This window comes from Haliotis asinina, chromosome 11 (genome assembly GCF_037392515.1).
Source record: "Haliotis asinina isolate JCU_RB_2024 chromosome 11, JCU_Hal_asi_v2, whole genome shotgun sequence".
NCBI lineage: Eukaryota > Metazoa > Mollusca > Gastropoda > Lepetellida > Haliotidae > Haliotis > Haliotis asinina.
The window spans coordinates 12,551,037-12,577,803 of NC_090290.1; the positions used below are offsets into that span (position 1 = coordinate 12,551,037).

At 39.6% G+C, this 26,767-nt stretch overlaps 1 protein-coding gene across 5 annotated transcripts in view; it reads right to left on the minus strand.

Moving 5' to 3' along the window:
- Positions 1-9,329: 9,329 nt before the first annotated feature.
- The window catches only part of LOC137255639 (protein AF-10-like), a 29,821-nt gene continuing 12,383 nt past the window's right edge, over positions 9,330-26,767 (minus strand). For 2 of the 5 annotated variants that reach the window (XM_067793101.1, XM_067793099.1), the window contains exons 9-16: positions 20,990-21,205; positions 19,980-20,077; positions 18,457-18,592; positions 17,681-17,766; positions 16,417-16,613; positions 15,569-15,671; positions 15,081-15,175; positions 11,691-12,785 (exon numbers count right to left, since the gene is read on the minus strand). In XM_067793101.1, the coding sequence (XP_067649202.1) occupies positions 12,639-12,785; positions 15,081-15,175; positions 15,569-15,671; positions 16,417-16,613; positions 17,681-17,766; positions 18,457-18,592; positions 19,980-20,077; positions 20,990-21,205 (1,078 nt within the window). In that variant the 3' untranslated portion in view covers positions 11,691-12,638. Of the gene's footprint in view, positions 12,786-15,080; positions 15,176-15,568; positions 15,672-16,416; positions 16,614-17,680; positions 17,767-18,456; positions 18,593-19,979; positions 20,078-20,989; positions 21,206-26,767 lie in introns of all 5 variants that reach the window. The other 3 variants (XM_067793098.1, XM_067793100.1, XM_067793097.1) reach the window with 3 other exon arrangements.

Consider the following 26,767-nt stretch of genomic DNA (forward strand, 5'->3'; position numbering starts at 1 on the left):
ATTTGCAATTTCTTCAGAAGCAGTTGGCAAATTTCAGAATCCAATCAATGCTGTACGTTGGCACATACAGTTTGTGTTCTGCATGTTCATTCAAACCAACTCCCCATCCTTCTGTGTGTTAGACCATGGAACTTCATGGAACTTTTCTTTCACTTCTGTGTTGGCCATTAGCTACCTTGTGGCAGGGTATGAAACTCCCAACTCATTTCAGCCAGACCACAGGGCTGGTTAAATGTAAAACTTGCCAGCTCTGACCAAAGCTTACCTGTCTCCAAATAATTTAGGTTTGATGATCGACACAGGTTATCATCCAATTGAAATCATCATTTAATTTTATGAGTGAATTAGTAATGATGTATTATTCTGACTTTTGATGAATATCTTCATATGCATGTCTAAATTTTAGCCCAACTGTTGGGCTGGTGAATCTGAGAATATGGCAATCTGTGATGAAAATAACCTGTCATGGGCAGTCGGGCAAGCAGGTATTTTGGACGCTGCTATTGGCTCTTGTTCCATGTTGGTTTGAACTCGTACAAGCAGACTGAGAATTGCAAGACTTCACAGCGCTGTAGTTTCCCTAAGATGTTGCCATCACTGAAATCTGACACAAAGTCTGACAAATATTTGACATTTTATTCAATATGCATTAACAAGTAGAAAATGATGAGACTGAATGATGACAGAGTGAAACATGAATATACAAGATGAACATCCAAGATGGAGAGACAGAATGAAATAGAGGCAACCATTGTAATATGGCTGCCATGAACCAAATGACAATACATACAACATTGTAGGTCCTCAGATCAGAACTCAACAGCTTCATGAATAGTAATGGCAACGGAGTTGGTCATTAAAAACAATTGTCTTGTCTCTTGTTACAACTGCACAAATGATACACAAATTCAGTATACAGTCACTTAAATGAACAAAACAGATTGACAGCCGTCTTCCTCTGCTGAGATGGACAGATGCCATCAGTTGATATTGTGTCCACTGTGTTGATGCCAAATCTGAGACGCAGCTTTCTGCCAAGTCTCTCAGGCGCAAAACCATGGTTTATCACCATAAAACGTAGAAAGGTACAAAACATTTATTATTTCCCAATTCAATCACAAATGTAAAGGTAGATAATGAACATACATTCTAACAGTCAAGAAAACCACCTAACTTCAATACAAAGACAAGCCTGATGCAGGTCATTCTTATGACACGGATGTGCCATGATCAGTAGATAAAGAAAGGCTAGTCTATACTTGGGACACTGCACCAACATATGACCTCATTCATGGTTACCCATATCTGCTGATGATTCCCAACATAATCCTACACCAGTGAGTGAAACAGCCACTGGCTTGCTGGCCTGTGACTAGCAAAAATACAGTTGGGCCAGTAAATCTGCAAAGTTGCTGGCCAGACAGACTAGTGAATTTTCATGGGGTCATTTTGTAAATATGTCACTCTCTGTGACTTATTAAGTTATAATATACTTTTAAATCATGCAAAATTATGGGCTGATAAATGATGGCATTTCACCTTTATGTAATTGTTTGCCTAGTTTCTACATCCAAATTTTGCGCTGGTCAATTATTTTGTGAGCTATGAACTTTCAGGCATAGCTAACCACACTGGCTAACAAAATGTAGAGACTATTTTGCACCTAGGCCAGTTTCAAGATGATTTCAGTTCCATACCCTTGTTCAGATGCTAAGGCATGCTGCATACCTCTTATGGTCATTCATCACATTATGAGGTGTCATGATTCCCGTTTGGGTCGGTGTATCACTAACTTATTCCTCTCATGTACTCTACTTATGTACTCATTCGTTTGTTTCAATATTCAAAGTCAGAAATTAACATTTGTGACATTTTGAAACATCTGAAAATTAACTGGCATAGCTTTACTCTATTACCTACCATGAAAACAATGCCACATCTTAGGGACTGGTCATTGTTACAGAATGTGGGTTAATCCCTCCCTGTGTCCTTCACACTGTCGATATGATCCTCCCTGAACTGACAGCCATGTTTTGGTGGCCCTACCAACACCTCCCTTGTTAAATGGTCCCTCTTGAAAATACATGTACACCACAACTTGTGGTTTTCTGATTAAATAAAATAATCAAAGATTGGTCGCAGCCACCAAACGATCAAACAATCAATTACATTTCCTCATAATCGAATACAAACGATTTTGGAACTAACGTTGGATTCGCTGAAATTGGTAGAAAACTCACTTCACTAACTGAAAAGTCATGACTGTATAGTTCTAGAAGAGCCCAGAAGGTTTATGTTCACGATATATTAGTCACCACTTTAAAGTAGCAAGCTGCACCCTGTTATACTCATTTGCAATAACCTGAACAGGATAAATGACTCTAACCAATTTTTTTTGACTGATTGGTTGTAAAGACCCAGTCATCAAATATAAGATTTTAACCAATACCTGACACTAGCCACAACTAAGTCACTAGCACAAACTGGCAAGAGCTTCTTGCTTGGTCAAGGTACATACACCTGTCTTTAAAAATGTCTGAAAGGACAAAGACATTGAAATCCTAAATCAACCCTGCTTTCGTTTCTTTTCATAGACAAACTACACATGCATGTACATATACTAGGATTTTGATGAAACAAAACAATTACATATCTGTTTTACTTATGAACTCACTTGTGTCTTCAATGTGATTCTACCATTTTGTGGTAGTCTTCAACAACAAAAGAAATGAACCAAATAAAATGATAATAAGAAATAATTTGCATGGTTTTTTTTGTAGTGAAGACACTAAAATATCCACTGACTACTCATGTTCCAAGCAATTTTTGTTGTGTGAGTTAAGCTTTATGCCACACTCAGCAATATTCCAGCTGTACGTTCAGCAGAAGTGATCAATACTACACCTTGTCCTGAACTGAGCCTATCAGTAAACCTGAGTCAAGAACATCATGTACAACAGGTTTAGTACCTCACTTATATGACATGAAAACACCACAAAGGATATTTCAAACTAGTTTGATAACTTACAAAATATTCTATTGTCAATTCAACGTTTCTTTTAAAAAAATACAACAGTTTAAGTAATACTGAATTCAATGGCAGGTTCATAAAAACAAGAAAAATCAATTATTTCAAGCAAACACGACTTGAATGTAGCACAAACTGCTCAAAGATGTTGAAAACACCTGAGTATTTCAAATTATTTTTGTTAATCTGTGATGTCAACAGATAAGCTCTGACAATATGAAACAACTGGTTCTCTACGACTTCCTTAAAGGGATATGTGTTGGTAATTTCCTATCATCAACAAGTTCCGTAACTCTTATAAGCAGCCTTTTGATATTGTTTCCACTGGACCACATTTAGTGCAGTCAAGTCAACACAACAAAGGGTGAGTGGGTGAGTTTAGTTTAACACTGATTTTAATAATATTGTAGCAATTTCACAGCAGGGACACCAGAAATGTGTTTGACAAATTCAATAAGAGGAGAATCGAGTGTGCCTCTTCAAGCATGATAAGCGAATGCTTTAACCACCATGCCACCAGGCTACTTCTTCTCCCCTCAACACAATGGAAAAACTGATATGTACAATATACAGAGTTTTTGTTTCTCAATGAAACTGTTTACCCTCAGACTACCGAAAAAATTCCAAGGTGTTATGAAGTCATGAAGTCTTTTTTTTGTTTTTTTTCCAGATTTCCTAAATCCTTCTTGAATTTACCCACATGAATTATATAGATCTACAAAACTTACCCCATTTATATGTGAACTTGTTGCTTTCTTGACACCCTTAAAAATCATTTGATCTTCCAAAATATCATAAAACATGTTTTTTTTCAAAACCCAGTTAGTTTGTTAACAAAGCTTATGATCATGCACCAATTTTCACAAGAACTAAACACAACTTGAGTTTTTTCATGCAAAAATGACAAAGCATACTTTATACTTTATGTCCAGACATTTAGAAGAGATAACATCAGTAGCCCTACATAGGATTGGTTAACAGGGAATAATCATTTTAGCTCAGGAAATGCTGTTTGTGTAAGGTATTATTTAAAATGCTGTTATATGGTTGACACTACTTGAATTGTCATTTTCTTCCAACTTTTTATATATTTTTAAAAAATACACCAAATGGTCACCTAATTGTTATGTACAGAGTAAAGGCATATTTATTTATGAGGAGAGAAGGATCTATTCACAAGGAGCAATGACTAAACAAACAAAACAATAATTTCACAAGAATACACAAGAAATCATTTTGCATGAGTGATTCCATAAAGAGCCTTTCCATTCTGGTGGTAAATTCATGTGCAGTATGATAAAGAGGAGGAAAGAGATTGGTGAGGAATGTTACGACAATCTTGGCAAGTTACCATTCCCCATCATATCCCTGACAACTGCTCATGGACCTTAAACTACTCAATATAAGTTAAGAAAGACCAGATTTTTCAATATGATCAACGTCATGGAATGAGTAGTACTGCAAATTTCTCTTCAACTATACATCATTGACATTTTTCTGGGTTACATCTTCCGTTTATTCATGAGTACATTTCAGGGCCCTGTTTCACAAACCCCTCGTAAACCTATGATCTCGAAACTGTCCTTGTAGCATTCGTACCTCCTATACTGTAATATAGGAAGTAGGAAAGCTACGAGAAAAGTTACGAGAGCTTAGGCTTGCAAGAGTTTTGTGAAAAGGGCCCCTGGGCTTGCTCTGGCCCCATGATCAGGTAAAACTTTACCTTTCACTCTTAACAGTAAATGCCTTATTAACTCAGAGCTAACAGTTACTATTCAGTTATACCTGATGATGGAGCCAGAACAAGCCCCATAACCTTGTCCTCAAGAATAAAAAGAAGATGTAACTAAAAATCTCTATGTTCATCAAATAGCATCTTCTAAAATGCCAATCAAGCATCTAACTGTACACCAGTTCAAGCAGTGACTAGACTCAGACATGAACCCTGACTTTCCAGACTCCAGACATATCCAAGGTGAAGCAACTTCAACTTTGTACAGCTGTAAGGAATGTTATAGTTTCACCATAACACAATGGGACACAATAGGACACAACCTGAGAAGTGACCTGACAGACCAACAGGATAGCTGACAATAGATTGAAGACAAGATTATAAATAATAAACCAAACATGAAGTCCTGTAGAATAGGTCCTGTAGGGACACAAACTGAAAGGTAACGTATCTTTTAACATGTCAGTAGACAATACTCTGCAGTAGGAACAAACAGTTGTATAATGGTATCATGCTGGTTGTTCGGTGAGTTAATGATTAACTTATAATCTTTAAAGATATGATTATTCATTAAAACTGACTTTCACATCTTATGAGTTAATGTAGCCATGCTTATGATGTACAGTTTGTGAAAATCTGCTTCCAAAATTTACATATTTTTCTAAAAAAGGTTTTGAAGTCAATCCTTGATGGTAACTATAAGCTGAATTGTCTGTGAAATCACTTCCAGAATTTAGACATTTCCTTAAACACAAAGGTTTTGCAGTCAATCCCAAATAGTAACTTTAAGCTGAACCATTAAATTGTCAGTGAAATAACTTGCAGATTGGGTGCAGACACACCTGAAGGGTGAAGACACCTGCAGCTTTAAAAAAACACCTGTAGAGTGAAGACACACCTGCAGGATGAAGACACACCTGCTGGTCAGGGCTTGATTTAAGAGATATTAACGTACTTGCACCAGGTGCAACCTACGATGAAGACCTAGTTGCACTGGCGCAATTCCAGCTGCAATGATTTTATTGCAATATGAAGATGTAGTTTATTTAGATGTATTATTCAGACGTATTCTTGCTCACAAATTGACTGGAATGTGTTGCAAGTTAGACCAATAACTTGGCTGCACTTTGTAATGTTGCGTTGCACCAGTGCAGCAGGTAACAGAGCACTAAATCAAGCCCTGCTGGGTGAAGATATACCTGTGGAGTGAAGTCACACCAGCAAGGTGAAAAAAAACCCCAAAAGCCACACCACATCTTAAGACAACACCTGCAGGGTGAGGACACAGCTAGAAGGGCAAAGACACCTGCAGGTGCAGGATAAACATGTACGCGGAAGTCACACCTGCAGGTTAAAGACACACCTGTAGGCTAAAGTCACACATGCAGGCTGAAGACACATCTGCAGGCCAAAGACAAACCTGTAGGTAGAAGACACATGCAGAGTTAACACCTGCAGGATGAAGACACATCTGCAGGATAACAGTATTTAGAACTGCTAACATCATCAAAGACAAAAGTAACTGGGATCATGTGAAGTGAATTTATTGAAAACTGAGAAAGAAACTTTAGAGTGATAAAGAACTACTGGCTTCAGTGACAAGTCTGGTAACAGTTGTGTCCACGACGAACCAGTTCTGACAGAATAAGGTTGTGTGAGGTCTTTTCAAAAACAGTGAGGTAAGATGGAGAGTCCTGCCTCACATTCTGGAACACTTTGTGTAACTAACGTAAACTAGAAAATCAAAATAAATGTTGTCTTGCAAAGTACATTTCAATTCTTCAAACAAAACAAGAATTATTTACCTTTGTTTTTTTAAAAAATATACATGATAAAATAGCATGAACAGTTACTTTTGCCTCTGAATATATGTTATTTATGGCTATAAAATTTACTCAACAAATCCGGGAAGGAATATTAAACTATCAGAACAAAAAGCGTGCTCTGATATGAAATCTTCACTTGAAAAAGATCACATTCATTTCCACATGATCAAATATATCCATAAATAAAATAAATAACCAGTTTTACTTGCAATATCAGAGATGATCTCTGTCTTACAAACATACATGACAACAGCAGCAGGTGCCCCCTTTTGAACACACTCACTGCCTTACAGACAGACAAAGATGTCACTCAACTGTAATTAACTGGCACATTCATATACCCTATGTCACATGCATAAAATTATCTCCACCAAATATGTCAACGCATGCCACCATGTCTATGTGGTCGATGAGTGATACTTTGACCCATTTATGACCAGTTGATGCTGTCAAGACCACAGCCATCAGGGACATTCTTCTATTGTGACTGAATACGGTTAAGATGTTTTACTCACATATACTGATGGAACAAAATATACAGAACAGATGTGGAGATGTCATTTGTTTGAGACGACATCCATTTAGCCTGGTGACTCCAAGTATTGTGTTACCCATGAAAATCCAGACTAAAATTGATCTCCAGTAACCCATGTTTGTAGTAAGAGGAAACTAACTGGATGTGGTGGTCAGATTCTTTGCTGACATGTCATCGTATCCCAAATAAAGTGGGCCAGTGCTCATGACATTGATCACTGGATTGTCTGGTCCCCGATTCCATTATGGACAGACTGCTGCCATATAGCTGGAATATTGCTGAGTGCAGCCATGAATGACCAAACAACCCAGTAGTTTGATGCTGATGTTGCTGGTGCAGAAATACCATTACTGCCAAGTCGCATATCTGGTCGGTTCTGTATACAGGTTAGCTTTCTTTCATAGGTGTTCCTCTATTTCTTGCCATCAGTACATGAAAGAGATATGGCCATTAGCACTACATTTGGTCAGGCCATGGTCACTGTGAAGTTACTGACCCCATGTGATTTAACACCTGTTATATGTGGCCAGGCCATACATTAATGTCACAGATGGTCAAAAATACTACTAATGGTTTACAAAAATGAATGCTAACCAGCAGAGACAAGCAATACTCCCACAATGACATGAGTTTCAAATTAAAATATGGCAAGCAACACATGTATAAATACCAACAGATTGTTTCAAGACCAAATTTGGTGGCATTACAGAGTGCCTCACAGTTAAAATGTTACGTAACCATAGTAACAACATCCAGCTTTGTACATGCAGATTTCTCTCATTTTGGCACCATCTTTCCCTGATAGACTCGCAGAAATAATGTTCACAGCTGTGGAACAACAACCACTAAAATCCTCGAGTATACTACTCAAAATAAGTCAAGGATCACTTGATTCAATGTTTATGTGTTGACATGGCAGATTAATCATAGTAATATCAAAGAATCCTTAAGGTTTTTGAGCAGTATAGGAGTATATATTTACAGGGTACCATGGAGTATCCTAAACTAAGTTTATCAGAGATTGCTGAGATTGCCTTGATAAATGTGGTCCTTCACCTCTGCTGAATCACATGTTGCCAGATCTATTCAGTGAGTGAGTGAGTGAGTGAAGCATTTCTTAAATAACTCGCCACTATATAGCTGGAATATTGCTCAGGGTGGTGTAAGACTAAATTCACTCACTCACTTGAATACTACAAAGACTGCAGTGCCTTAGACAATTAGAACAAACAGGGTTGAGTACATACACTTTATACATATTTCAGCTAGAGATTGTCAAAGTTGACCGAGATTTACTCCATGGCATTATCCGAGTTTAGCATACTCCAAGACCCTCCGTTCAAAACAAGGTTCACACCAGTTTCCCATGGTATATAGATCAGGCAACATCAATGTACCTTGTACTGTCATATTTCACTTGGGCATACTGTGTACCATAGTACATAACTAAGTTTGTACCAATGTTCCTCATACGTATTTCACAAGCTCATGATCCATGTACCATGGTCAATAACTCAAGTTACATCAATGTTACATAATTCACTTGGGCATACTCCATGTACTACGATACATAGTTGATACCTATGCACCCGGTACATACTCCACCGAGTATTCTCTCCCAGCACAGACAACAACATGTCGGTGCCGGTGATGATTCCAACAGCTTCACTAACAAACGTAACATTTGAGTATCCTTCAATTACAACAGCGGTCTGACCTCTAGCCCTGGAGGCTGTGACGAATACTGATTCTCCCCTGATTCACAGAAAGGATTATAAACCAACATGTCCATTCATGTGATAAATGCTATATCTTACATTTGGCATTTGTACCTCCAGAGACATTCTTTGGAACACACCTGATCCCTGGGAAAATATTGATTGTAAGTAACATTGAACAAGCCTCAGGGCAAAGCACAGTTTGGTCAATACTCAAGTTTACTGACTTCGACAAAATAACTTTATGATTCTAATTGGTGGATCACTGGAGTACAGTATATTTAGCAGCCTTTAAGTCAGTAATTATTACATATTTACGCCAAGACAGTTATATTTCTTGTTATAAAAATCCACCTTCCATATTTTTTCAAGAATAATAAAAAAATAATTAATTTTCCCCCTCAATTTTGACCCATATTCACTTCATAAATTGCCAAAAGCAAAATACATTGAGTATTTAGAAGGAATATTACTTTGACCGGAAATTGTATTTTATTTTTTTTTTCTGCCTGCCTTTAGGTTTTCCGAGAACAAAAGTCCGGAGAACAAGAAATAAAATTGGTTGGCCTTAGAATATGAAAAAAAAAGCACAAAACATGAAATCAGTAGGCAAGTGGTCAAGTTTGTTTCTGGTTATAAAATACTTACAAAATGTTAGTTTGAATTTACACAAAGCAGTTTACATTAATCTATTATTAATCTACTATGATAAAAACAATCTGTCTAACTGTAGAACAACATACCTCTTGTATAGGTTCACTGATCCCAGAAAACTTACATTCAAAACTGCAAAAGGATGTGCAGTACTTTTTAATTGACAGTTTCAAAGTATTTAAGTGCAGCAGGAAAAACAGACTACAGAAAGTTTTCACAGAAAAAATCTGTAAGTGTTCACTTTGTTTTCGTTATTGGCTTATTCTGAAGAGTTTTTTCAATCATGACATTAATTATTGATGATTGAACTTGTTATGAAAATTACACATATCTATCCAATTAATTTCTAAAATCTCAGTTCTGTAACAAATGTGAACCAAACTTTATTGTCAGGACATGTCTGCAGATAGAATATAAAAGTGGATCCAATGACTGCTTAACAAACAGTGAAGTTGGGCAGTGAACACTAATGAATGCTGAAGACACCCTCAACAGTTTTCTCCAATCTCAATGGCCTTCATATCAGGTGATCAATCACTGACTACACTTCACTTATAAAAATAAAAATAGCACACACATATATCCTGTTTACGATTCAAATAGAATAACAAACACGTCTCTAGTTCAGAAATAGTAACTTCTGAAAAGGGTATGTCTGTACATGCTGAAAAATACTGTTATGCCTAAACTTTGACCAGTGTCCACAGCTCCTTTAACAAAAAATGAATGGAAATTTAGTTTGTACTATCTTCATGCTTCCCGCAAGACATGCTGTACAGTGGACCATTCACAAAGCAACCTCAGATAGACGACCGAAAGTGGAACTATATGTTACCATTCTCTTAATGCTAAACCTGCTCAATAGAAGTGGAGTCCATATAAGATCGTAAAACATGTAAATTGGTTGAGAAGGTAATAAAAGCTGATTTGATCGCAACAAATTAATCAAATGCTTCTTAAGCAGCTGCATTAATGCCTAATTAGGACAAGAAATACCTATAATGTTTTTTTTATTTCAAATGCGAGTTAGCAATATTCCACCTTACTGGACTTAGTCATGATAGCCATGTACTAAGGTTTAATATAAAGAAGAATATTATTCAAAGAAACAATTGATCAGTTTGTTGCTGGCAAATTAGCATTCACAATACATCATCAATAAAGAGAAAATATTGCTGCAGTCAGCAATATTTCAGCTATATCAAAGCAATCAATAACATGGAGTAAGCGATCCACTAGCCCGTTTGTTTACCAACAAACCTGTATCCATTGTCTCATTCTCACACCACTCATCCATAAATCTCCACTAATTCAGATAGCCAACCAGCCTTGTCACGTTTGTCTACATTATTCTAACCCTATTCACTAAAATCTCACTCCCATATCCATCAATAAGACTCAGTGTAAAAACACATGGAAAAAACTGCAGTTCCATCAATAAACATGGAATTAAAAATAGTTCAGTGACAAGTCTAGATGCATGATGATTTTTGTTCTCAAAATAAATTCTATACAACTATGACAATGAAGCCTTCAGTACACGATGATGAGAACATGATTCTGATGACTGGAACTCTGTGCCTCTGTAACCACATCTTTGAATGACACACTCTCTAAAACACTAAACTTTCATCATTGAACACTGCCATCTTCAGAGATATACTGTTGCATATTACTGCGTGAAAATGTTATGTTAAACCAGTATATTGATATGCTATTCTCAACCTATCCACTGCCATAACAGATTGGGTCTAATAATGTACTTCTCAAAAGACGTTACAGAAATCCAAAAATGTTACTGATACTAATCTGTTAGGATATATCAACAGCCATCATATGAATAAGATGGGCGTCTGTAACTATTTTTGATTGGTATATATATCATACTTATTTCAGTAAGTATTCTGTTCCAAAAAGCATATAACTAACCTGTAAAACCACCCAATACCAAGACCAACACTGAACCTGTGAGGAACTATTACTGAAAGCTTGCAATAGTTTGTTCTTCATGTAACAATTTTAAACTTTGGTGGTTTTCATAAGAGCCTTTTCTTTTCAATTTTCTAACTGACAACATCTGTAAAACCACCCAATACCAAGACCAACACCAAACTTGTGAGGAAATATTACTTAAAGCTTGCAATAAAGTTTGTTTGTTATGTAACAAATTTAAATTTTAGTGGTTTTCATAACAACCTTTTCTTTTCAATTTTCTAACTGACAGCATCTATTAAGGCATATATGGCAAAAGGAAATTTTATTTCTGTTACTAATAGTAGACATACAGTAATCCTCAAAAACAATTTTTCATGAATATGAACAAATCTTTAGAAATGCCCACTGATGAACACATCTGCTGTTGGCCATTTAACTACTCAGATTGGAACACATGAATTTGAGTTAAATATTCACAGAAATGAATAAGAGAACACTTAAGTACAAGTGTTCCTTTATTTATTTCCAGGCTTTTACTCACAGTGCAATACATAGTTCATGAAGAAACCTGAAAGAATAAAGGAGTACTTAAACCTTCATGTGTTCCCTTATCTGTTTCCATGAGTAAATTTCCGTGGCGTTTGATGGATCATGTCTAAAACATTCCGGTCAGTATACGACGTTCGTATTAAATACACTTACCAGAATTATCATGAGTAGACTAAAAACAGAGGATTCTTTTCCTTAGGTATAGTAACCCTAGCAGAGAGCTTAAAAAAGTACCAAAAAGGGAATTCATTTTTTCATATTCTTTAAAAGGCATACACTGTCTTAAATTATAATCAGATCATGAAGCTGAAAGACCTCAGCCAATCATCAGTCTTAGACGATACATGCGTTATCAAACAAGTGAATCTCGTGGCCCAAACACTAATTGGAGCATGACAACTCCAGTGGTAAAACAAGATGTTTCATCCTCGACAGCTCAGTATCCATTAAGACCTGATTCTCAAAGAAGGTCCACTATGTCCATCACTACCTGTCATCCAATCACAGCACCTGTATCATTGCACAAAAGGAGGATAATCTCCTGAAGGAGTTGATAAACGTGGCATCTGCTGCGTGGAGAGTTTAGCACATACTGATGTGTTTCGGCCCAGTTATAACATGGGATGTTGTGGAGCAGTAACTGACTGTCCACCAGAATGTTTCAAGTTTTGTCCTTTGGTTTCCCATCAATCACTCGATGGCTGCTTCCATGAGTCTGGAGAGGGAGAGGGTAAGGTAAACTGGTTGCCATGGAAACCGATGATGGTGAGGATTGACCAATGCTGAATCCAGGCTGTGGTTTTTGATCCTGTGAATTAAAACCAAGATTGTTATTTACAATTTTATGTTACACTGCTGGTCAGTGATAATATTTTCAGGGTTATTAGGGAAATTGTTTTATCCATTCCTGAGTTCTGTTCCACATATCTGTCTAAACTCTGGCACTTCCAAAAACATGTGAACAGTATGAGACATTTGTAGACTAGACTACTGATGCATTTTTGCAACAGTTTGGTGAATACTATTTCAAGGAGTTTTTAAATAAAACTTTCTTTACAGAGAAGGTATCAAATCCCTGAAAGGCATTTAGAAGTGAAATGCATTAGAAAATAAAGATTTATGGATGTCAACTTCTTTATTGTGATAATCCCCTGATAACCGCCTATCATTCACCTGATGAAGCAGGGCTGAACAAATTTTGAAAACTTCAGTCACCCTGCAGGGCGAGTACTCTTTTTTTGTACTCGTCCTGCAAGATTTTCACTCGTCCTACTTTTTAACTGAAATAATCTGCAATCTCACCATGATCATGATGTGTTTTCTTGAATAAAAGATATTGATTCCTATAGATTGTGTTATTGTCTTTTATATAGTCAGTGAACAAACATTATTCTATACCTTCTGGCTAGGATCCACATGGAAGTACAAGTATTAAAAATGACAACAGATGTGTGAGGTAACTGGTTTTCAATTGTCATGAAATTACATCACTGTAGTGACAATGGGATTGAACCAACATAAAACTAGAGCAGATGTAAATTAAAAATAATTGTCAAAAACTCGCAAATTTTGAAAAAGGTTCCCCTTCCATGGCAACATAATAAGCTGTTGTAAAAAGCTTGTTATAGATCACGCTGCTTTCTTTCGTCAACTTTCTGCATTGACTTAGTGTATTGTGCTGTTTGTGGATTTTCAACGACTTTCTCATGTTCACAACACTGAATGTGCTTCCTACTTTTGTTGTCCACATTTTGGATCTGACAGTTTGGGGTATTTTCGGCATGGAATACAAAATAATTCATCTTCCGACTCGCTAAATTTCGCCCACTTAAATTCCTTAAACCACGTTGGTTGTACGAAACGTTTTCGTTTTTCTCTGTCATATTTCTTTTGACTTAGCTTTCTTTGTTGAATTTGTTTTTCTTCCGTTTTCTTTTCCCCATCTCCTGCCCCTCCCACATACTTTCGAATGTCCATGCTGGCGTTTCTTAATGCTAGCAACAAGCCCCTTACATCCACGACAATAGCAATAGTAGAATTACCTCCCCTCCTTATGTATTTAACACTGTTATTGATTTATTATTGGCATAAGCGACACGATCAATATTAGTACGCTGTTGTAGATCAATGCACGTTTTCGATTCTTAAATGGCTTGTAAAATACTTTGTTTAATAAATTGAAGATGTTATATGCTTTATTTCACAGCAAAAAAACGGTACTCGCCCGATAGGACGAGTAGTTTGTATTTTTAACTTGCCCGACATGAGGTACCACTCGTAAATACGAGCGGACGAGTGGATTTGTTCAGCCCTGTGAATGAGCAAGCACACGCTCTGAAACATGTTATTAACAATAAAGAAGTTGACATCCGCAAGTCTTTCTTTGCTTGAGAGCAGGTACGTTTCTATAACAATCCTACCCTTGGAAAAACTGTGAACACAATTTCAGCACCTTATTATTTCAGAAATGGCAAGTGTACTAAGGAAGTGTATCAATAACTTCTCGAGTTATGGTGGAATAAATACTAAAGAATGTGTTTTGATTGAGTAAATTATCCTGGATTTAGACAAAATGTACATTAACTTCTCTGAGTGGCATTTAGAAGTTGGTGAGATGAACAACAACAAGAGTTCTATGGATTTACAACTTCCTTAATATACACTAGATGATTGATGTTTGCACAATTAATGAGGTTGATGTACTTCAGTATTGTACATCACTTGCTTGATAACGGTGTAAGAAGCTACAACAAAATGTTGCACACATTATATTGAAGAAGTTGTAATTCCATAGAACTCTCATTGTTGTTCAAAATGTACATTAGCTTTTACAAAACACATTGAAGACAATTCACAGACTGCTTCCTTGATCAATAAAACATACAAATCTTTAGACAATCAAAAATCAGTGTTTCAAACTCAGCAATAAAGCATTTATCTGCCAATAAGGAAACTATAGTCTGTTAATAACTGTGACTTTCTATCTGTCTTATGACATAGCACTGAAATTTTATTCCACTTGCCAGTTACTTAATTTTCAAAGAAATAAGCTAATCTAACTAAAAATATGTTCCAATGTTTGAAGGTAGTATGTGTAGCTGACCTGAGAGGTAGAGGGCACCTGTGGGCCTAACTGTGATCGGTCAGGGATGGTCTTCACTGTCACCCCTGACCCTGCTACAAGTGGAGACACACACTCTGTCAACAAACCAAACCAGGGATTTGCACTTATTGACATATAATTGATAATATTTAGCAAGATTCTATGAACCAGGTCCTCCTTCTACAAAGCAGAAAGGTATTCGAAAACTAAGGTAACCTTAGTACATTGTTAAAGAAAGGGAGTTAAGATTAACATTAGTAGAAGTTGCTTGTGAAAGGAGACCCAGGTCACCTAGCCTGACTGCCTGATCCATTTGGTTGCTACAAACAATATCCATACAGAGTTACTACAGGTGTACTGAATATAGAACTGGGTCTCATGGGAGTTACTACAGGTGTACTGAATACAGAACTGGGTCTCATGGGAGTTACTACAGGTGTACTGAACATTGAATTGGGTCTCAATGGAGTCACTGAAGGTGTACTCACCACAGGGACTTGGGGCGTCGTCGGAGTTAGATGGTGTGATGGGGTTGATGATTGGAGGAGCAGGGCTCTGGCTGGAAGAGTGGTCAACTGGAGACTGAGCCACCTGAAACCAGCCATGATATGCACTGTAGTCGTCACTATCTCTACCACAAATATGTGTCTGAACATTAATATGCATCTTTACTCTTTTTGTTTTGGTGTATAATATTTACAATTGTATAATATTTTCAACTGTATGCTATTTACATTTGTATAATATTTACAATTGTATAATATCTACATTACCTATTCTGGGTTCAGCTAATTGAAAGAAGTTTGTAAATAACTGAATCTCGACCAGACAAGCCAAGATTGAGGAAAAATCCGTGCCTTTGGGGTGCATATAATCCACATACAACAACATACGGTCTACCAGATTACCAACCAAGGGGGCTATACCCAAATAAATTGTTATATCTGGCATATAAACGAATCTACTTTAAACAGGAAACCCAACTGAACATCCATAAATCATGATGTTTTGTGTATAACAGTGACCTGCTATTATCAAGTCTGAATAACACAATCCAGTGATTGACAACATGAACATCTATACCACTGACACATCAGAACAGACATCAGTAACCCTGACAACTAGAAGTCACTTGTTACAAGCATGAGTAAGAACAGTTCTAACCGTGATTTACACTGAGTGAATCCTATGCCTGATATGCTAGCATGCTTTACATACTGTGACTAGATGTCTGATATGTTAACATGCTTGACCTATCTGTGACTTATGTCTGATAAGTTAACATGCTTGACCTACCTGTGACTTGACGTCTGATACATTAACAGGCTTGACCTACCTGTGACTTGATGTCTGGTGGTGAGTCAGGGGGTGAATGTGACATGGAGGAGTTGTTGTTGACGGTGTTGAAGGGGAGGGACAGCCTGGCGTTGATGGTGAGCAGCTGGTTCCGTCTCTCAGTTAGAGACTTCACATACTCCTCAAGCCGAGTGTTCTCAGTCTTTAGCTGATGGAGACAGTTTAGCAGCGACGCTACTAGAAGGAGAGGAGCAGAAAGCATGTCACACACAGAAGACGCAAGTTCCTGACAATTTTTCATCTTTCGGACAATAAACAACACTACTTTATCATCAGTACAACCAGCTAGCACCATGATTATACATAACCTGGTCTTTATCTTCATTGTGACAAATGCCTGTCACTTCAAAGTAGGCTATTAGTCATACTATGTAACTATGAATTAGTTGAGAAGGGAGCACATATTTCTGTTGGGCTTGAATCAGTGTCTGGTACTGAATGTTATTTGTTTGTTTGCAGCTAAATGCCGAAATTAGCAATATTAAAGCTGTAAATAACAGAATATGGACCAAACTATCCAGTGATTGACAGGAACATTGACTTACAAAACTGAGATATGATGACATGTATCTGCAAAGTCAGGGAGTTTGATTCTGTTAGTGTTTTCATATGACTAGCATTGGTTGCTGAGGACCAACTGCAGGGTGGATGTTCCTGGGTGTGTACAGGATGTACCTGGGTGTGTACAGGATGTTCCTGGGTATGTACAGGATGTTCCTGGGTATGTACAGATGTACCTGTGTGTGTACAGTGGGTGTTCCTAGGTATGTTCAGGATGTACCTGGGTGTGTACAGTGGGTGTTCCTGGGTATGTACAGGATGCTCCTTGGTATGTACAGGATGTTCCTTGGTATGTACAGGATGTACCTGGGTGTGTACAGTGGGTGTTCCTGGGTGTGTACAGGATGTACCTGGGTGTGTACAGTGGGTGTTCCTGTATGTGTACAGGATGTACCTGGGTGTGTACAGTGGGTGTTCCTGGGTGTGTACAGTGGGTGTTCCTGGGTGTGTACAGGATGTTCCTGGGTGTGTACAGTGGGTACTCCTGCGTGTGTAGAGAATGTTCCTGGGTATGTACAGGATGTACCTGGGTGTGTACAGTGGGTGTTCCTGGGTGTGTACAGGATGTACCTGGGTGTGTACAGTGGGTTTTCCTGGGTGTGTATAGGATGTTCCTGGGGATATACAGGATGTTAATGTATGTGTACGGTGGGTATTCCTGGTTGTGTAGAGGATGTACTGACTGTCGAAGTGCTGGCTCTGCTCCATGAGGAACTGTGATCCCTGCTCCCACTGCCTCTCCAGCAACTGCTCCATGGATGTGGGAAACCTGGTGGGGGCATCAATTCAGAGAATCACAAACACAGACTAGGGGACATACTGACATGTTCCTGAGACACGCAACCGTAATAACTGTTCACAGCAACAGTATTTGTGTAGTCATGACTTATTGATAGAGCCACAATAAACTAGTGGCAGCTAGAACTGAATACTCCTCAGGGAGATGAGACTGATAATACGATATGCTGCTGAGATTGACATCCAGTGATCAAGCTAAAAAATATCAGCGCCTTGAGCATGGACTAGTGCGTGGATATGTGGGATATAAATATCCTTTATCCTATCCGTAATCAAAGTGTCTTTAACACACTGAAGATTATCTTGGGCAACAATTATAGATTCTATCAAAACTTGCTGTACTAATTTTCACATCCAACTGCTGTCTGAAAAATAATCACTGAATTAGCTGAGGAGCATACCTTGATAGTGAGTGAGAGGGTTTATTTAGTTTTACGCTACAAATATCTACACAAATGAGATACAATGACATATGTCAACCAAGTCAGTGAGCCTGAGCATCCAATCCTGTATGTCGTCTCTTACGATGAGCAATGGTTTCCAATGATCAATTTAAAATCAGAATCTTATACCTTGACAGACAGTGCAAGACTGTAGACTAGTCGGCAATTCCTCAACTGTCCTAATCCTTTGGAATAAGCAATCATTGACAGACACTCACCCTCCTTGGCCTTCTCCACACTTGGACAGTGATGGAAACACTTTAGGTGGACACAAGTAGCCATTGACCGGGTCCTTGTCTGCATCCCCTCCCCCACGGCTTGACTCGCAGGTTGACGAGCTTCTCCCATCAAAACCTGCCACGAACAACATCCCCAACATGGAGTTAAGAAACTGATAATGCATCGATTTCATTCTAGGATTTATCAATCATGTCATTTTCTCAAACAACAAATATTATTAAAAATCAAACAGTTGTAAAAATATTGTTTTGAAAATGTCAGTTGGCACCTAATATTTCATAAATATCATTAAACTGTTATTAGCTGTTTTCTACTACTAAAGAACAAACTGACACATAGGGAGTCATAATAAGTGCTTAAGGCAAACTTTCATCATACCTAGGGTAGGAAATGGTGACACTGCACAAACTAATGTGACATGATCTGCCAGCATTATGTGATCCCAAAGTGTGACAAGATACCAGGAGTATTATGGCCTCCAAGTGCGACAAGGTCTCAAAGTAGAGGCCTCCTCACGTGATATGATCTCTCAGTGTAATATGACCACTTCATGGGACATGATTTAACAGCATGATATAACCTCTTACTGTGACATGATCACCCAGTGTGACATAACCTCCCCATGTGACATCATCTCCCACTGTAGCAAAATCTCCTCCTGTGACAATATCTACCATTGTGACATCATCTCCGACTGTGGCAAAATCTCCCCGTGACAAGATCTACCATTGTGACATCATCTCTCACATGATCTCCCCATGTCACAACATCGTCCAGTGTGATATGACTATCTAATGTGACATGATCTGCCAAAGTCAGTGATCTCCATGTGTGACATGATCTCTCTGTGAGACATGATTTGCCAGTGAAATGGGATCTGCCAGTGTTTTGTGATCTCCTGCAATATGACCACGGAATGTGGCATGATCCCCAAGTGTAATGTGATCTCCCTGTGACATGATCTGTCAGTGCATTGTGATCTCCTGCGATATGACCACTGAATGTGGCATGATCCCCAAGTGCAATGTGATCTCCCTGTGACATGATCTGTCAGTGCATTGTGATCTCCTGCGATATGACCACTGAATGTGGCATGATCCCAAGTGTAATGTGATCTCCCTGTGACATGATCTGCCAGTGTGATATGACGACTGAATGTGACATGATATCCCAGTGTGATGCGATCTTCCAGTGTGACATGATCTCCCAGTATGAGGTGACCTCCAAGTAATATGATCTCCCTGTGTGATAAGTTCTCCCACCATGACATGATCTCCCCATGTGACAACATCTCCCAGCATAACGTGATCTTGCAGTGTGACGAAATCTCTTGGTGTGTCAAGATCTCAACATGTGACAAGATCTCCCCATGTGACATCATCTCCCAGCATAACGTGATCTTGCAGTGTGACAAAATCTCTTGGTGTGTCACGATCTCAACATGTGACAAGATCTCCCTGCATGACATGATCTTCAAGTGTGACAAGCTCTCCTGACTCACCTGACTGTCCAAACCTGGGTAGTGACACTGGTCCAGGAGCACTGAGACTCTGGAAGTAGGGCGATCCGCCAAACACACTGTTACAGAAGCTGTTCTGCCTGCAACACACACATCTTCCCCAGTCAGACATTCAGTTTTAACCAAGTGTCCAAGAAGTTAACAGCATTTACAATATCATTATTTATTATGAAAGCATATTTTACTGGCTACCTGAATAGTCCAGTGGTGGTCACATGTTCACTGACAGAATAGCATATTGACTTCTACCAAGGTCCGACCAAAACTCATATTGACTTGAGTCAGTAAAAATAGATAGCGAGTGACCCACATGAGGACTTCTCTATGATTCAGCCAATGAGATTGCTTTGCTTGACAGCATTCCTCTTAGGCTTCAATCGTATTGCTGACATAACGTTATTGGTCTGCAGTGAAAACTGCATTGCTTTTCTTTACTAAATGGATACATGTTTTTAGAAGCTTTTATGTTTGGTAATCACATAAGAAAACAATTATACATTCATGAATTCGGTCAGTATCTGTGATTATAGAGGACTTTGCCCTAGGTCAATACAGCTTTTCGCAGGTCCATAAAAACAGGTATTGACCTCATCACCAGTCTAAAATAATATCCCATAGTTTGTGGAGCTCAGAGGGAACTGGCATTACGTCCAAAGAAACGTATTTCACTTGCCTACCTACTGAGCATTGTCTCTAAATCTGATGACGAAATGCACTGTTGAAATGGAAAATGTTCATTTCCAATATAGAACACACTGATTGTTTATTGTGTAACACTTCACTCAGCAATATTCTAGCCATAAGGTGTCAGTCTGTAAACAATTAAGTCCAGACCACACAATATAGTGATCAATATCATGAACATCAGTCTTCATAAGTGACATACAATGACACAGCAAGGCACAGACCCGAGGCATATATATCGACCTCCATAACCTTCTACTAAGATCTGCTATGAGACAGAAGTCATTCAGGACAGAATCTCTCCCTACCCTGGCCCAGTCATGGAGGAACAGTTGGGTCCCCCTTGACCTCCAGGAGGGAGACCATTGGAGGAACTCGACTTCTTCCGCAAAGAGAGTTTCTTGGCCCCTGGAGTGAGCACTGCCTTCCCCGTCTGCAGCGTGTCCTTGTTCATCTTCCCCTTGCCACCCACACAACTGGATATCTTCCCTCGGCGAACCTTCTTCTTCTCCTTCTCCTGAGATCTGTACATGTGAGCATGATAAGGTACTTATACAAACATGTCAATGATAAATCAAAGTGAAGCCTGAACAATTCCATCATTGTTACAACACCATCACCGCTGACATAATGCTACTGGGCACTTAGTGTCAGATTTACCATGTTTACAGTTTGCCAGTTAACTGCACAGTGCTGACTAAATACCTGGCCTGCTTTAGAATTTTTTGTTGTTGTTACTGAACAACCACTACTAATGTCTTGATGAAACTTTGAAACTGAAGCAAACTCTCAGAAACCTTAGAGATTCCATTAGCCATTTGGAAGACAAATGGGTTGGTTTGTTCAAGTGTTGGCTACAAATATGGCAATGTCCTTCGCTGCTAAACAATGAAATATTGATAACATTGACCTTGAAAATAAGGACAAGGTCACCAAAACTGACTGGTGTCTATGTAATCCCCCAATGTAGGCTGTCACCAAAATTGAAGACACTGGGCACAATAGTTCATGAGATATTGTGTTAACAAAAATCGGGACATATGTACAGATGCCACTGAATACACTCAACCACTCCACGTTGCGGCTGGAGACAACAAAGGCAAATTTACTTTAAAACCGACCGCCCAGATACGAGAAAGGACACAAGAACGGTTACGCAATTATCTAATGGAGAAGATAGGCTACATCATTTTCAAAAGGAATAAATGTTAATATAACATAATAAACAAAATGTATTCACTCAATTCTAAATTAAACTTGATGATATTTTACACGTCTTCATTTTAATCTTGATTACTGCAATACCACTGGAATTACAATGACAATGAAAGAATTCCATTTTACGCTGCCCTGCTCCACCTCATGTAATCTTACATAGACTGGTCTAATCAAGGATGATAACATGAATTTGATTGGGTCAAGTTTACTGCTGATTAACAAAACTGGGTAAAAATGGCTGTGTATGTGCTGTACCCAAGCAGAATTTGATATTGATAACAGATTTTAAATGTTGAAAGAATGATACATCATTGGGATTCATGTGTGACTTTGAACTGAAGTCAAAGGGAGGGATTTCAACATTTGTAATTGTTTTGATATGCTTTGACTTGTATCAGTGGTACTTCCTAGACTGCATTAGTACCTTTTCATGATTACCATCAGGGTTTACTTTTTGCTATATTAGAATAGAATCATAGTATCATCCAGAGTTAGATCAGACGTAAATCATGTTGAAACCTGTTTTTTTTCTGGAACGATATCTATATTTGCTTTTATTTCTTTGAAGTATTTAGTGTTAAGAAGCCATATGACAGTCTAGTGAAAGGGAGGTAACCAGCGTGTAACTTCCTTTATCTTAAAAGGAACTTGTTTTGTATCACAGAGCTTAAGAAAAAAAATAACAAATGAGTAACAGCATATGGTAGAAGCTTATGCTCTTTATTCATAAAATGTGTTGGGTCATCAATGAATTTTTCAGACTTTGAAAGTACTTGCCGCTCTAACAGAAGTGAAAGATTATTGAAAGTTACCCCAGTAATTTGCTAGCTGTATTTTCAATTTTGTTAACTTTTGACTTAACTTAAAACTGAAATTGTTGCTGACTGAAAGGGATTCAAACCAGAACTGAGAAGAAAAATAGAAATAATCTGCATAAATGTGGTATAAACATAACATATTGGGAAACATTAAAAGATCGCAGTTTGCGTATTAGATTGGAGGCGTTGTTGGCATTTACTATAGAGGGCATCAAGAAGGGATCAAGAATCCCCCCTATGCCAGGCCACCTATGCAGAGCTAAGTTCTGGGATAGTAAGTCCGGTCGAAAGGGTATAAGGACAGGAGGCAGAGCCAGAAACCTGAGAATTACAGGAAACCAGCTTTGAGATGACCAAAGTGGTGCAAGGAGCACAAGTAGTCGAGCTGGTTGGGTGGCAAGCTGTGAGAGGACTTTGGGAATCAACGGTAGAGGCATGAACACCCACAATACCCTCTACGTCCGATCGAGTTGGAAAGCGTCCTGGGCGATGGCTCTTGGTTCCGGTATCTAAGAACAAAACACTGGAATCTGGTTCGTCCTCCCAGAGGCAAACAGATCCACCTGGAACCACCCGAACAACTGGAAGATAGTCTCAAATATTCTCCCATGTTGCATCCACTTGTGCGGAGCAAGCACACGTCGAGACAGCGCGTCTGTTTGAACGTTGTCCACCCCCAGGAGATAAACGGGATACACTCGAACACTGAACTGGCCGCATCACAGCAGAAACTGCCAAGCCTCCTTAGGAGGGATGGAGACACTGTACCGTCCTGTTTCAGGATATAGGTCATCACCATCTGCTTTTCCATCTCTAGACACACCACCATCTCCCGATAGCGTTGGAACACTAATTGGACTGCTCTCAATTCTAGCACACTGATGTGCAGGCGAGTTTCGCTCTGTGACCACTGGCCCGAGACTGATTGATCGCCCAGTAAGCACCCCCCACCATGTGAGGGAAGTGTATGTCTGAATTGAGAGATTTGGTGAGGGAATGTCCAGGGGCAAGCCCGTGGATAGATTCCCTACCACTGTCCACCACTGTAAATGAGGAATTAACCACCCCGGACTGTGGAGAATAATCTCGTAACTCTGGGAATGAGACCAATCTGAGTCAAAGCATACTGAATGGGTCGCATCCTCAACTGCGCCCTCCAAACATTGTTCACTATCACCGCCATGTTGCCTAGCAACTGCAGCCAGGTACGAGCCGAGGCCGAGGGGGACTCGAGAAATTGTGAAACAATTCTTTGAACTTTGCAGATGAGGTCCGGAGACCAAGCCTCGCGCTGTTTCGAACCGTGCGCCTAAGAAGATCACATCCTGTGTAGATACAAGGTCTGATTTCTTGAGATTGATAATCCAGCCCATCTTGGTGAGAATACTAATTACTGAGAATGTTGTATATCGACTCAAGTGAGCGGGAAGTGCCTGTTGGGGCCAATCGTCTAGGTACAGGTGGCAGCACCTGCTCTGTGACCTGGCCACTTGCCCTGGGATGAGCATAAGTTTGGTGAACACCCTCGGAGATGTAGCAATGCCAAATGGAAGCACCCGAAACTGGTAGCATACCCCTTCGAAGGCAAACCAAAGGTATTTCCTGAACTCAGGATGCATGGGAACGTGCAGGTACGCATCTTTGAGGTCGATGGACGTAAGCCAGTTGCCTATTTCTACAGGTGAGATCGCTGACCGTAGTGTCTTTATTTTGAATGAAGGTACCAGCAACATGCTGTTCAGGCCTTTGAGATTTAGAATAGGTCTGAACCCTCCGTCCTTTTTGGTGACTAGGAAACAAGGGGAAGAAAATCCGTCTAGTTCCTGTCATCTTGGAACCACCTCGATGGCCGCCTTGACCAGTAATGACTTGACCTTGGCGTGGAGAACCTCAGCTTTCTCCGGAGCAACTGGCACTGGAGTGCAATGGATCCCGGAAAAGGGAGGTGGGTCTCGCTTCCACTGTGGTAAGTGACTGTCCCCGAGTGTGGACTGGACCCAGCAACTGGATGTAACCTTTTCCCATTCCGGTAGGAAGAGAGAAAGGCGGCCAGCCACTGGGATGTGCGGCAGTAAGTAGTGAATCCCCGGCAGTGCTCTGACTGCTTGGTTCAGGGTCAACTGGGGCTCCGGAAAACTTCTTACTTGGAAGCGGGTCCTACTTCTCTTTCCTCGGAAAAGGCTGCTGGGGCGCAACCTACTCCCCGGTTTTGCCGAAGCCATAGACTGTCTAAGGAACCCTCGAGGGCGGCCGACGCATAAATGCAGTCGTCAACCACTGGCGGATTGTACAAGCCAAGATCCCCCATCAGGTACCTCTGGTCCAGTTCGGGTAAATCGAATCTGGACTGGGAACCCAACAGGAGGGGATTAACCACTTCAGCTAGAATAGACGGAAGAATACGTAGCCGGCTATCCGCCACATTCGCCGGAGCAAAGGCCTCCCCTGTCAGCCAAAACTCTGTGGGTTCAGGCCAGGTGGCGGATAGCCGGCAACCCCCCTATGCAGGCACCGTGGGAGGCAAGCTAACCCCTACCGCAGGGACAGAACCCATCAGACCAATATTAGCAACCACAGAGTGGCCGGTTACCGACGCCGTAGTTGGTACCTGCTCACCCCGAAAGACATCCCCACACCAACACCCGTGGCTTGGTTGGGGATTCCTTTGGAATCCATGAGCGGAGACACACCCGATTCCAGATGGACGTCGATATCCTGACAGAAACCGGACATCACATCCGAAATGAGGGTATGCACCGCTGCTGAAGCAAAGAGAAAATTCGTTCAGATGTTAAAGGTTGTGGGGTTTCAGGGGTAGGTGCAGTAGAAGTAGACACCACTGCTTGGGGGGCCTGAAGTACTCTTCGCTGGTTTGGAAGAAGATTCCACCTCCATGCCACCCCTCAAACCCTTTTTCTTGGAGCCTTTTTCGCTATTTCAGGTGGCAGCTCCTGCGCCCACATATCACCCCCCACCTGAATTAAAGACCGATAAAACACGAGTCCCGAATGTCTAGTCTTCAAAGCACGAGGAGAGAATGCATGGCAAATGTCACACCCATGCTCATCGTGAGCTTCTTCTGCCAGATGTCGCAGGCATAATAAATGCCTGTCTTGTGGAGGCAGCATGGCGCTACATGTAGCACATCCTTTGAACTGGGAAAAAACAGAGCCGAGCTATGACTAGTAGCAAGGTCCATTAATCCATTTAGAAACAACAGTACACATGGGCAGTATTTAACTATTAAATAATTAAGGCTATTATACCTATAAGGGACGAATAGCAGGCATATGTGGATATTTAGAGTAGTTGTAAAGGATACAAAGTAACCAGCCCATTACTCAACAACAATTAATAAACACCTCACTTTTTATATAATTATGAGTAAGTAACCATGTACCAATATTGAAATATAATCCCATAGTACTCTTTATCCATGCCTATTGTCTTCGACCAGGCTGGAAAAAATAACCACGAGGACAGTGCCGACCACCATATTACTGACCACTTGGCTGGTAGCAGCGGACACCACACAGTTACAACATTTCATGAAAAGGAGTGACTTATAAATTCCCGATAGCGCCCGTGCGTTAAAAAGGAACCATACATAGACAGTTGGATGCTTTCTCACTCATTTTCTAACTTCAAATCATAAGCTTCGTGAAGAGAGCTATGAATGGACGACAGTATGAAAAGTGAGGTACGAGGTAGATGGCAAGAGTTACCTGCTCTTGGCTGTTGGGGGCCCAGGAAGGGGCCCTGTAGGGGTGGTCTCTCAAGACAAAAACAAGTTTTTTGATTTGTAAAGTATTTATTGAAATAATGTTACAACTGTTGTAGGCATTTTAAAATGGACATTTTTAATGCTATAAATGTACCCCGGAGGACTTCTTCTGAAAAAGAATTGGTGTTTTGCCTGATCGTTATCTTATGGATTTGGGATTCTAAATTGAAACAAATATGTCATTTACCAGTTAGGCAAATGTTCACTCATGGCTTTTCTACATATTTTCTATTGACAGCTATGTATTTTTACAAGGCTGTCTGATG